General features: G+C 43.9%; 2 protein-coding genes across 5 annotated transcripts in view; both read right to left on the bottom strand.

Moving 5' to 3' along the window:
- Nucleotides 1-1428: 1428 nt before the first annotated feature.
- Nucleotides 1429-4311, bottom strand: LOC133915698 (uncharacterized). Its single transcript, XM_062358960.1, has 2 exons — nt 3930-4311; nt 1429-1685 (listed from the first exon to the last, which is right to left on the bottom strand). Exon 1 carries the CDS (start codon nt 4231-4233, stop codon nt 3955-3957), a length of 279 nt encoding a protein of 92 aa, XP_062214944.1. The 5' UTR covers nt 4234-4311; the 3' UTR covers nt 1429-1685; nt 3930-3954.
- A 516-nt stretch (nt 4312-4827) lies between these two features.
- LOC133915700 (calcineurin-binding protein 1-like) overlaps nt 4828-12580 on the bottom strand; it is a 33787-nt gene continuing 26034 nt past the window's right edge. The window contains exons 14-21 of one of the 4 annotated variants that reach the window (XM_062358964.1): nt 9635-9792; nt 9359-9551; nt 7263-7654; nt 6726-6906; nt 6417-6646; nt 5697-6342; nt 5549-5615; nt 4828-5439 (exon numbers count right to left, since the gene is read on the bottom strand). In XM_062358964.1, coding sequence (XP_062214948.1) covers nt 5210-5439; nt 5549-5615; nt 5697-6342; nt 6417-6646; nt 6726-6906; nt 7263-7654; nt 9359-9551; nt 9635-9792 — 2097 coding nt within the window. In that variant the 3' untranslated portion in view covers nt 4828-5209. Of the gene's footprint in view, nt 5440-5530; nt 5621-5695; nt 6343-6416; nt 6647-6725; nt 6907-7262; nt 7655-9358; nt 9552-9634; nt 9793-12580 lie in introns of all 4 variants that reach the window. The other 3 variants (XM_062358962.1, XM_062358963.1, XM_062358961.1) reach the window with 3 other exon arrangements.

The raw sequence follows: 12580 nt of genomic DNA on the forward strand, positions 1-12580 counted from the left end.
TACGGAGAGCTAGCGATGGTGTTTTCTTCTTGTTGTCATGATTATATGTGTTCTCGTCACGAGTGAAGGTAGAAATGGAGTGAGGGGGGGGGGGGGGTTAACACTGTTTTGCATAGTTTTATTTGATGACGTCGGCTAGGTTCTTTGAGTTTCGACGAAATCCTTGGAGACATGACACTATCGAAATTAAGAATTTGCAAATGAAACTATGCATATGGTGCTTTGTCGTCACTTTCTTCTACCATGAGTGTCGAATGATGATGATATGCACCACCTCGGTACTGTGCTACGTGCTAAACTACTAAAGAACTAGAACCTAACAGTTTTTTTTCTAGGATATTTTTTTTTTGGGTTTGGGGGGGGGGGGGGGATGTCTGTCTATGTGGTAGCCAGGTGTGTCAGTGTGTGTCACGTCGGTCCAAATAGAAGGGCCATTTACACAGGTGCGAAAGAAAAAGAGATCACGGGCTCGGCTCCGTCCAACCAACCATGTAGACGCACCGATGTGCGGACAACGGAGCAGGACCTGCGTATCTTGGTGCAAGCCATGGCTGATACCCAATTGGCGGCGTACGACTGGTGAAAGTGACGACGCACTTCAAACCGACGAAACAACGGCGCTACCGGCTCAGATGGACTCAACAAAACTGCGTTCCTATTGGAGAGCTACGAACTGTTACTCTTGTAGGCTTATGATACGAGGCTGATAGGCAAATCCAAATCCCTTTCCAAATGGCGCTGCCTTTTTTTTTCATAGGGTCTGATAGTAACTGGTACGAGCGACACAGCTTCGGCCTGCATGCCCGTGACCAAATGACTTTTGTGGTGTGAGATGCTGGTAGCTAGAGGTGGCCAAATGAGCCTATCAGACTGGCCAGAACGAGCCAAGCCTAAGGCCCATCTAGGCCCAGCTCGGCTACACTTTAACAGGTCATGCCATGTCGATGATATGGCCCATAGCACAACCCATCAGTCATCATGCCGAGCCTGACACTGTTGCGACAGGATTAGCCTACAAGGCAAGATGGCATGGTAACATAATGGTAAGGCCAGAGGCAGGGCAGCCAAGCGGCGATCGAGTAGGTCATATCCGTACCGGCCCATCTAAACCAGCCCGTGCTAGCCAACCTAGACATAGCCCAGCTAGCTATGCCAACCCAGCCCATCTACCCTCGTGCCTCGGGTTGGCTCAATAGTCACAGCCCAATTGACCATATTGGCCATCTTTACTGGTAGCCGATGCGTGGGCGTAGCTGCTAAAAGGTGACAAGCCAACACAAACTGTCGAGTGACTCTAGCCCAGGGAAACCTGGACCACCGTCTGATCGAACCATGATCTCAGGTCTCACCTGAATCACGAACCACCAGAATTGTAAAACTGATATTATAAAACATTAGCTCTTAGCAAACCATCCAACGACATAAGAATTAAACATGTAACCATCGGACCTATTTCTCCAAAATAGCGAAGGCAAATGAGTGCCCGGTAGGATTATTGAAACATTTCATAATACAAAGACATCAAACGGAGGAAGCACAGAACTTCTGCTTCCATGCAGAACTGAAACTGAAAACAGGGTGGTTCAGTGATAACGCATTGAAACACACAGTCAGTTTGAAGGAATGAGATTCTTATTGCTAGCACAAGTAGATATGACGTTGCTGCACCTCGTCATGAAGGATACCTGCAGGGAAATGAAGAAACAATAAATCAAACCATATGAAGCCTCAGGAAAAAGAAACATGAAGAACACAACTGGGTCTTTAAGTAAAAGCATATGGCTCACATGTTCATGCTGACTTACAAGTCAGTTTAAATTATACAAAGCAGTATCCTGTTTCTCAAGCATGATAAAGACATACCATGAACACCTGAACAGTACTTTCCATGAATACAAATGGCAATAATTCGAATAGCTGAGTTGGTGGGCATGAGCAGATCACTATTTTTCTTTCCCTTTGCTCTACAGGAATTAAAATAGTTGAGTGCACGGGTGTGACCTTACATACTACAGCATATAGCAATCACACTTGAACTAAGGCTACAGGCAAAACAACCCATATTATGCTCAACTTTCCCATCCAGCATGGATATAGCTTTAGTCTACTTTAGGTCCAAATCAAATATCAGAGGAAAGGAATAATGCACGAGAGATAAGCACATAATTAACCCAAGGAATATATTGGTGCACTTGAGTGAACAAAGTATAATTGCTTGAGTACCGGACAACCTAAAACTCCCCTACAGTCCTGTTCTTGTTTTCTTTTTCTTTCTCTGTTTTATATTCTCTTGTATTGTAGACCCCTAGCTAGGAACTTCGGCAGAACTTATATCATGACAATTTTTGCCTGAATTATCGTTATCAAATACAGAATGCCAACTGATTATGGGAACATGGCTGGTTCCAGCGTTTAGTTTGTTTGGAGATGTCACATCTGACAACATTGAGTGTACAGATAACACACTTAAAAAAGGTTGAAATGTTCAAAGTTTAAGCCTTACATCAGTGCAATTAAAACAAAACTGAAGAGTCATTGCTCAAAACTTCCAACGTTGATCACAAATTCAACAAAGCTTTACAGATCACAAAGAAATTAAAACTTAGAAGCTTGACAAAATATCTTCAAAAGCACAAATGTGATTTTCTTAACATTATCCCAAAAGAAAAACTTAACATACTTATTTTTCATGCAATTAGATGTTCAACAGAAACTTAAAATTGTATAATGGTATGTAAACCAAATGGCCATTTAATAAGTTTTCAATGGAACACACAAGTTCAAAGCAAGCATTTCTCTGCCAGTAACAGTTCTAAACTCTACAACATGATTAGTCAGTCGTGTCCTACTACTATAACCAAACTGAAATTTGGTTCACTAAGAAGACATAAATCTGAGAAACAAACTAGTAAGGTACAAATGCTCCATTTGATCAGTCAGGAAACTGATTTTCTAAACAACAACAACAAAGCATTTTAGTCCCAAACAAGTTAGGGTAGACTAGAGATGAAACCCAACAAGACCCAACAAAGAAGGATGAAAAAAGAAAATAAAAAGGTATTAGTAATAGTAAGTATAGTAATAGTAATAAAGGTAAAATGGTTTTGGCGCATGGATTGCTAGCTTCCACACACTCCTATCCATGGATAGTTCTAAACAACCTTAAGCTTAATAAATGTGCCAAACTAGAATAGCGCATATAAAGGAACACAGTTTGAATGTTCACCAGGAAATCTAAATTCTAAACAACGCATATAAGCCTAGCTTTTTATCTCAGAACTTACTTGCAAAAGCCCAAATTAAAGCAGAACACCCTTTTCACCATTCCCAAAACATAAAAAGGTTCAGTGTAGCAGATTGCAGAGGAGACACAAAGCCTAACGAGCACAACATCAAACTGAACTTCCCTATATGCCATCGTTCAACAGGCCAAAATTTCTACTAGTACCTCCCCCAAAGAGACAGGTAGGAGATAATGAGGAAGTAATCAATTCACTATAATCTCACAAATTCAATAAGTCATAAATTGCTTGCTCTTTACAGCAACCATACTGCAAGATAGCTAACTTTACGGAAGTCGAAATCAGTAGCTAAATCGGGGTTTGCCCCAACTCCTCCGGCTTAATCAATATCTGCAGAGCTCTTGACCAATGGGAAGCTAGCCAAACCCTAGCTAGAGCAAGGGAATCAATCAAGCAAGCAAACCAGCAGATAATTCGTTCGACGGGGACTCCCAGCAAATCAATCAGTCAATCAACAACTGGACATCTATTTTCGCTAAACATCAAACTCCACCTGCAGGAGTCCAACCAGCAATCGACACCAACCAAGCCCGCCCAACAGCGAGCGGTTCGACCAAATCGACGAATTCCTACGACGGAGTGGCATCAACTCAACAGCAGCGAGATCTGCCAGAGTTAGGCGCTTACCGGCGCGAGGGTCGGGGGGCTCAGCCTAGGACGGCGGCGGGGTTGAGTGGCGGGTGATGAGGTCATCGTAGGGGTCCCGGCGCCCGGCGGACTGGCTGATCTGGGGGTCCCAGGCGAGCTGGGAGTTGAAGCGGTCGAAGGTCCAGAAGCCGTAGGGGCGGAGGGGGAGGCTCCATGCCGCCTTGGTGCGCTCGCACCGCTCCTTCATCCGGTAGACGTGCTCCCTCTGCGCCTGGTCGCGCTGGTCCGGGTCCTCCATCATACGGAGGATCAGGTTCTCCGCGAACTCCATGATGAACCCCATCGCCGTCGCCTCTCCTCTCCGTCGTCGGTCTCGCTCACTCTTGCTGGGGTCGGGTGTGGTTGGGGTGCGGCTGCGGATGGCCGGTGGGGAGGGTGATGATGTCAGGCCCGGCCCAACACGACCTGATTGTGTGTGGACCAGGCCGGGTAGCTACTACATTTCGGGTTTCCACCGCCTACGCGACTTATGATAGGCTGTAGCTCGGTAAATTTGGGTGTGTTTTTTTATCTTAATGACCAAGTATCTGAACGTTACAATAAAAATATTAAAAACGGTAATATTAAAATACAAATTTAATATATAGATACACCATAGAAGTACCATCGAACGAATATATCAGGAGCAATACCATAATTTTATTTCAGATAGGATTAAAAAAGAAGATTATCCACTAATTTTTCTTATAGTTTATTATTTTTTTATTATTAAAACTAGTTCTATATCTATAGCCTATAACAAGATAAAAAAACTAGAAGACGAAAATGGATGAAAAAAGTAAATAATGTGACAAAGAAGAATAAAAAAAGATATGACAAAGAAACTAACTCGTGATTTATACAGTAGAGATTTAATTAAGAGCACGTGATTTCTTCTTAGTGTAAAAATAGTACTAGCATTTCAGCTAAAAAAATTACTACTCCAGCATTTGGGTACAAACCATACAGTGAAGCAGAGTAGGTCCATGCATATTACTGCTATTTGTTGGACCGAAATATGGACAAGATCAGTCTAGGATTACTCAACTACATTTGTCACCACCTTCTATTTCGCTCAAGCTTCACCATTGTTTTCAATGTGCACCTCACCTCTTCATAACTCTATAGTCTACACTTCGACCAACTCCATTTGGCAAGTCGGCAACAATTGCACAAAGGACAGAGCTCGGAACTGACAACCATCAGGAGAGGGATCGCATGCACCCACACCCACAAATCGAGCACAGCCTATCATTCTGCAAAATCAAGTTCTGCCTTCATTATTTGCTCTCCCCGCCGTCCTGTGCATTTTCGATTGCCCTCGATGAACTGCTGCGGGTGAGTTGAGATGCCGCAGCGGTGGTATTCTGGGCATCAATGGCGGTCTGCGAGGTGCTTGCATTGCCCGCTTCTTGTTGTGGGGGAGCACAAGCTGCAGCTGGAGCAGATGGATTTGCATCATGCGCTGCTTCAGTGGATTCAAGGTGGGCACTCTTTTCTTTAGCTACAACTGCGAACAAACACACACACACATCAAGGTAAATCGAAAGGGTCATTGATACGTTAAGCACGATCAGATGTCAGGGATCGTGTGAAGAAACCTTGAGAAGCAACATTACTGTGTGGCATTGGCTGCACAACTTGGGATGACGCAGTCACTGTTGGGGTTCCTCTTTTATTTCTTGCCTGCGCCCAGAAAAAAGAAATGTCACGATAAGGATGAAGACGAAGTTACATGGAGACCATCAGGAGAAACGCAGAACATACCTTCATATCGTCACAGTACTTTACAACAGAGGATATATTGGAGTAACGACCATGAACCAAGGTATATACCCACAGAAGGAGCTTTCTTGGGATGCTTAGGTCGAGGGTATCAACAACAGCAGGGCCTTGTGGCAGCTCTCCAATAGGCGCTTGTGATGGAGTTACTGTATACAGATTAATACCTGAGGGAAATGTTCCACAAGAGCTCTCTCGATAAAAGTTGTAAGTGCTCTTCATAACAGTAACAGCAGAATCCAAGTTATCTTCAGATATTTGCTTGATTGGAATGTTTTTAATTCTGTTAAGTGTCTCGAACCAATTCATGTCAAGGCCTTTGAATTGAGCAGCCGCGTCAGGGGATGAGATAAGAAGCTCATCAGGTTGCAAATCAACGTAAAGTAGAAGTCCATTGGATAATGGAGCAGGTTGATCGGTTGCATCCATGGGTTCGGGCAGTGGAGTGATTGTGGCCAGTTTGATGAGAATACACTGGCACCATGCCAGCGAAGCATGCTTACATATCTTAGCAAAGCTGCTATTTGACAACTTCGGTGTCTTGAAACGCTTTCTTATCTTCTCATTGAGTCCTTCCAGAACATCTAATCGGACATCACTCTCAAGCATATAGATGTACTGGTGGATATAACTGCCACAAGGAAATGCTATTTGAAAACCATCTAGCTTAAGAACAATAAATTCCACTGTGACCGAGTAATTTACCTGTAAAGATCGCTTTCTGATAATTCCGGACAGTTCACCTCTGGTATCGTGCTTATATCAGCCCACAAATTCGCATGATCCATGAATACACTGAACATTTTCTCAAGTAGTTGTTCAACAGGAGCATCACCAGAAGCTCGACGAATCTCAGGATTTCGAATTGCTGCCGTTAGAACTTGAAGGTACTTCCCAAGACCAACAGGAACAATATCGCCCAAACATAAAGCAAACTACAGAAGAGAACAAATGTTTTTTAATATCCGGGGAAAACGTAGAGCTTAACTTAATTATTCTGTAGTTAGGAGGTACCCTCTTATCTGTCCGCAGATATGTATATGCCTTCTCCAGAGTCGACAGGTCCTTATTCTTCTCCAGCAGGTTTAAGTAGAGTATCATATACTTCCTGATGCATGTAATGAATTTTCGTGAACTTTCTGATAAACTGACCTCCAGATTCTTTCTGGATCCACCAACATTTGGATTTTTCCTCCTGGGAAAAGGAAAGACCAAAATTTCCAGGTTAGCTATTGATCATCAAAAGTAAATGCCGTTCGAATACATATAGTCAAACTTTTAAAACATTGACCACCACTATACATAAAAGTGTTTAGATTTGCCATATGAGAATGACATTAATGGATTCATCTAAAAAGTACTTCTGCATCATTAAAAGTTTATTCTTTTCGTTGACACTATATACTTAGAAAAGTGATGATTAAAGTTGTATATAGGAAACCGTGCCCATGTAGTGAACAATCAGTAACTCAGACCGGAGGGAATGAGTGGTAGCAGTTAAATACATCAATCAATAAATCACAACATTAGACAAAAGAAAATAAACCTTACCTTCCTTTTCTAACAGTGCCATCAATTTCCCACATGTTCACTGTAAAGGAAGACCGAGAAGATTTGAAACAGAATGAGAGCTCTTCCTTAGCCCGCTCAAGGTCCCCTGCTTCACCTCTTCTATACAATCCTTGCGCAAGCTTGTATCTTGCCTTGTGGAAATGCTTTAGCTCCACTTCCACACAAGTACCAAGGGCATACAGACAATCATCATAAAGGATGTGCCACACTTTATCAAGTAAATCAGGCTCAACAAACTTATTTTCCACTTTACTATCTAGAGCAGGATTTCCATTCTGATCAGAAGATGAATGCTGAACATTAGTTCTGGACCCCAACATGCTCAAGACATTCTCCTTTGTTGACTGGTTGTATGTGTAGTCAGCAACAACCTATAATAACCAAAAAGGTTAACATCTGATTATCTATTAAAGAATTATTTCACAACAGATGCTCTGATTAGGAGTGATAGGGAAATAGTATACAATAGTCATAATACATGAAAAGATGGAAAAGAGTAAAGCAGTAGTTATCACTGGAAAATGAAATGGTGCAAAACTGTGATAGAAATAGGTGGAAGCACTGTGATAGAAATATCTTATCATTAAGTTGCATCTGTAGCTATAAACGAAGCAGAGTTATATTCTTATCATGGCGGTAATGGCATGCCCACACTTCTTTCTTCAAAATCTCCAGTTGTCAGTCATAGAAGACCGACTTGGGATATGTGTTGATATTTATCAGGTGAGGACAGAAGAAACAAGCAAGTTCTCAGCATTCACGAGTTGAGGGAAAGAAAAATAGAAGCCAATCCAAAACAACAAAGGATATGGCATAAAAATCAACCAGGGAAATTCTCTCGTCCACTAACCAGCAGTTACCAGACTCTCGCCAGGTGCTGAGATTTGTTTTTACTGACCGCAGAATTTTAGAATTTCAAATTTTAAGTCTAGGAATAAAGGAGTTGGCAACCAAAGCTAATTAGCTACACTAGATTGGCACATGTTGCCTGGTGGTTAGGCAGCGAACAATGGTGCGATGTACGCTCACCGCGGCATTTTTTTGTTTTTGTATTAAAAAGAAAAAATCTCAATTCGGTGGGGAAAAAAGGATGGACGGAATTTTGTCCTGGGGTTGCGCTGAGATTGTAATTCCTGAAATCAACAACAGGTGGCAGACAATACTCATAAAGTCATATGGCAAAAATACCTCCTAACTTTTTTCATTGTATAATCCCAGAGAACTTTATTGGTTAAGACTAAGTCACTAAGGTTCATACTAAGGTTGAAGGCAGCAGTCACATACCAGTATTAACTTTTTTAAGTGTTTACAAGCAGGAAAAGAGATAGGACAATGAAATAAACTCCTCAACACTAATGGAAACTTTTGTTCATGTCTTTAAAATGCCTGAAGAAAACACAAGGTTTTTTACTGTTTATTATGGTAGTTAAAGAAAAGGGAGGCAACATACATACATCTATGATTATTACTATGGCATTGTTTTTCCTCACATCGCATCTTTCACTATCGAAGCTTAGGCAGGGCTGTGGTTTTCCAACGTCAAAGCAGAAGACAAATGATTGACACATCTTCCTTCTCTGCCATGCAATCAAGACTAAAGAGAAACTCAGCATTTGAATCTTAATTTGATTGAGCTAATATAGCCTGGCAAGTTCTCGAAAAGTAGGCCAGGTCAAGTGTGGGCAGTAGGCAGCTATGGGATCTCAAATCATGGCTAGTGCATCCACTTGATTGCTATTGGATCTCAAATCATGGCTAGGATATGGTTATTATTGAGACCACTTCACCAAAATGCTTCAAAGCTAGTCCTTTATAGAGAGATCAATAACAAGAAACAAATTAAAGTTTTGAATTGGCATGGGTAGCTCGACCCATTTGATTATCAGAGTCCACATGGCTTCGCTAGTGGAACAACTCGTGTGATCATGTCATCACTCACCAGTCAGTCAGTATGCAAAAGCATAGCTTAGTCAAGAGTATACTTAAACCATTCAGTGAGGAACTAAACAGATGCATATAAATTTTCAAGGAAAAAATAGCTCTTAAAAAGCTGATCAGTGACATCCTAGACAAACCTGTATAGCTTCAAGATTCTGTTTCCCTTGAGTATACAGTAACTTCATGCGTGATGCATGAATCCTGTAAACAGGGTCAACTGCAGTTGGATTCAACATCACAGCTTTGTTGTAGTATGAAAATGCCTTAGCAAAGGAATGCCCCAGTTTCTCACATAGCTTTCCAAGGTAAAAAGCATGAAGCCACTGCACCCTGCAAGTAAATAAGCATCATATCATTGCATATGCGACAAACATCTGTCAGAACATGAAAACAGGTTAGGAGTGTTAGATTACTTGAGTTCAAAAGCCTTCTCAAAGTGCTTCATAGAATTTTGACAAAATGTCTCCCATGTTGTATCCTTCACTGGCAAAGTAGCTCTTTGATCATAAAAGGGTACCACATTTTGAAGGCTGTCGTAGTAAACTAGAGCCAACAATTCATGTGTCTCGCTCTGGATGAAAACAAGATCAGATGTCATCCAAGAAATAACCAAGCTTTCACCAAGAAAAACGGAAGGTAACTAACAGATTGACACAAAAACACGGCTCTCAAACCCAACCTGTGGTGGATCCCTGGGGACAAAGCAAAGTCACGTAGTTTTACGAACGTTCCCTCATCGAGTGCAAGAGTTTGTGGTGTGTGTTCTCAGACCAAAGAAACCACCATTCTATCCGGGACTGATTATGCAAGTACTTCTCGACCTCCTGATTATACCTTTTTGAAGGTTATAGGTTGTTTATGCTTTGCTTGTCTACATCCTTACACAAATCGCTTCAAGATCGTTACCCTGTGTTTCTCTGGATTATTCTGCTCACGGGAGGCAAATGTCTGCCCGGATGTACATCAGTCGACATGTGGTGTTCAATGAACAAGTTCTTCTCTCCCTTTGCTAAATTATCCTCTCCTGTCGCTCCTATTACCAGCTCCATTTCTTCGACCTCATCCCCTCTCCAAGTACTTACTTACTCCTTTCACTACTCCTACTACTGAATCATCTTCCCCCATTTCTCCTGTCTCTTCTACTTCCCCATTCTCCACATATTCATCCCATGGTGACTAGAAGAGGTTGTGTTAGTGAGCAGCTTTTGAGTCTACCTTTTACCCAAGGATGCAGTTGTCTATGCATAAAGAATAGTTGCTTGCCTCACATTCCTAATGTATTGTTGACAACGCTTGCAATAGGGCATTTCTTTCTTTTATATATGGGCATTTCAAGAGGCCCTTCTCGTTTTCTTTGAAGGAGTTGCTCTTATTTATCTTTAGGTTGCTTTATCTAAGTAGGATTCTTCTGCTCTTTGAAGGAGGCTCTTTGATTTAGGCTGTTAAGCCTTCTTTCTTGAATGTTCTGGAAAAGGGAAAGCTACAGATGAAGCTTCCCACTGTTCGTGTTAGAACGACAGGAACTGTGCTCATAGAGATGGTTGACAAAAACGGGTTCTGTTTCTCCGATGAGTTTTCACTTACACGATTCTTCTGACCTTCTCGAATCTCACCGAGCACCCGTTCAGACGTGGCTGATAGAACCTGAGTTCTGGCGCAGGAAGTACCGATGGCGGATTGGTGGCCGAGGCTTGAACTGGCGACCAGGCGCCGTGGCGGTGCTGTCGACGGCGGAAGAACGAGAGAGCACGAGTAGATGGGAACGAGAGGAAACAAGAGATAAGGGCGCCAATGGCGCACTGCCTGAACCAGTCCGATCAACTCCCATTCATAGGCGGCAAGCTTGATGTGGCGTGCTGCAAACGGTCGGACCCAAAGCCTTGGTGAAGAATGGCGCCAAACCCTAATCCTGACGTGTCGAAGTCCACCATAAACATCCTGTAGAAGGCCGGAAACTAGAGCACGAGCGTCGTAGACAGGTTGTTATTGAGTGCTTGGAACGTCGTGTCCGCCTCTAGCGATCACCGGAAGCCCTCCTTCTTGAGCAATTTGGTGAGCAACGCCATGATGATGTTGAAATCCTAGATGAATTTGCGGTAGTAGCCCGCAGGACCCAAGAATCCGCGTAGGCCCCGAGCGGAACGCGGCACCGGTCATGTCGCTACGGCCTCCACCTTGTCGCCATCCATTGCCACGCTGTTGGCCGATATATGGCCGAGGTAGGAGGCGGAGTTGGAAACGAACGTGCACTTGGAGCGCTTGATGAAGAGGGAGTTAACTTGAAAATTCTCCAAGACCGCCTTGACATGTTGCAGGTGATCGGACCACGACGAGATATAGTTCAGTATGTCGTCGAAGAATACGAGTACAAACCGGCGCAGAAGGGGACGGGGCACGTCGTTCATGAGGCCTTGAAAGGTTGTGGCCGCGTTCGTCAGACCAAACGACATCACCAAGAATTCAAAATGGCAGTGGTGAGTGCGGAAGGCAGTTTTCTCCACGTCGTCCGGGTGAACACGGACTTAGTGATAGCCCGAGCGGAGGTCTAGCTTCATGAAGTAGTGGGCGCCATAGAGTTCATCGAGAAGCTCATCGACCACCGGGATAGGGTGTGTCTTTCAACGTCTTGTCATTGAGCGCCCAATAATCTACGCAAAATCGCCATGTGTTGTCTTGTTTCTTGACCAACAATACCAGGGCTGAAAAAGCAGAGGAACTCGGGCGGATGATGCTCTGTTCGAGCATGGTGGCGCATTGCTTCTCGAGCTCGTCCTTTTGCAGTTGAGGGTGTCTGAATGGGTGAACTGCAACGGGTGCGGTGCCGGGTAGATGGATTATGTAGTCGCGCGAGCGCGCCGGCGGTAAGCCGACGGGTTCGGCGAAGAGGTCCCCGAACAACTCCAGTAGTTGGTCCATCAGTGGTGTGCCCTCGGTGTGCCCAATGCACACGACACGCACGGCCAGGGGTTCGACGTTGTGGCGAGGGGAGCCCATGCCTTTCTAGAACACGCGGCGGTCGTCCCACAATATCGGCCCCAACGTGCAAAGGAATTGGACCCTGAGAACAAGATCGTAGCTCCCAGAGGAATGGCATAGCAGTTGATCACGAAGTCCTCCAGGTCGATGCGCATGCCGATGTCGTGACAGAAGCCATCGCACGGCACCTTGTCGCTAGCGCACGGCGACGTGCAGGCCCGAGTGTGGTGCGAGGTCGAAGTTGACGTGCTGGGCTACGGCGTGGTTGACGAAATTATGGGTGGAGCCCAAGTTAAGGAGGGCAATGAGCTGGTGGCCATTGATGACCACGTCCGCGCGGATCCCCGTTAGAACATGGAGGGAGACCACTGGAGTGTGAGCAT

The sequence above is a fragment of the Phragmites australis genome, chromosome 4, assembly GCF_958298935.1.
Source record: "Phragmites australis chromosome 4, lpPhrAust1.1, whole genome shotgun sequence".
Classification (NCBI taxonomy): Eukaryota; Viridiplantae; Streptophyta; class Magnoliopsida; order Poales; family Poaceae; genus Phragmites; species Phragmites australis.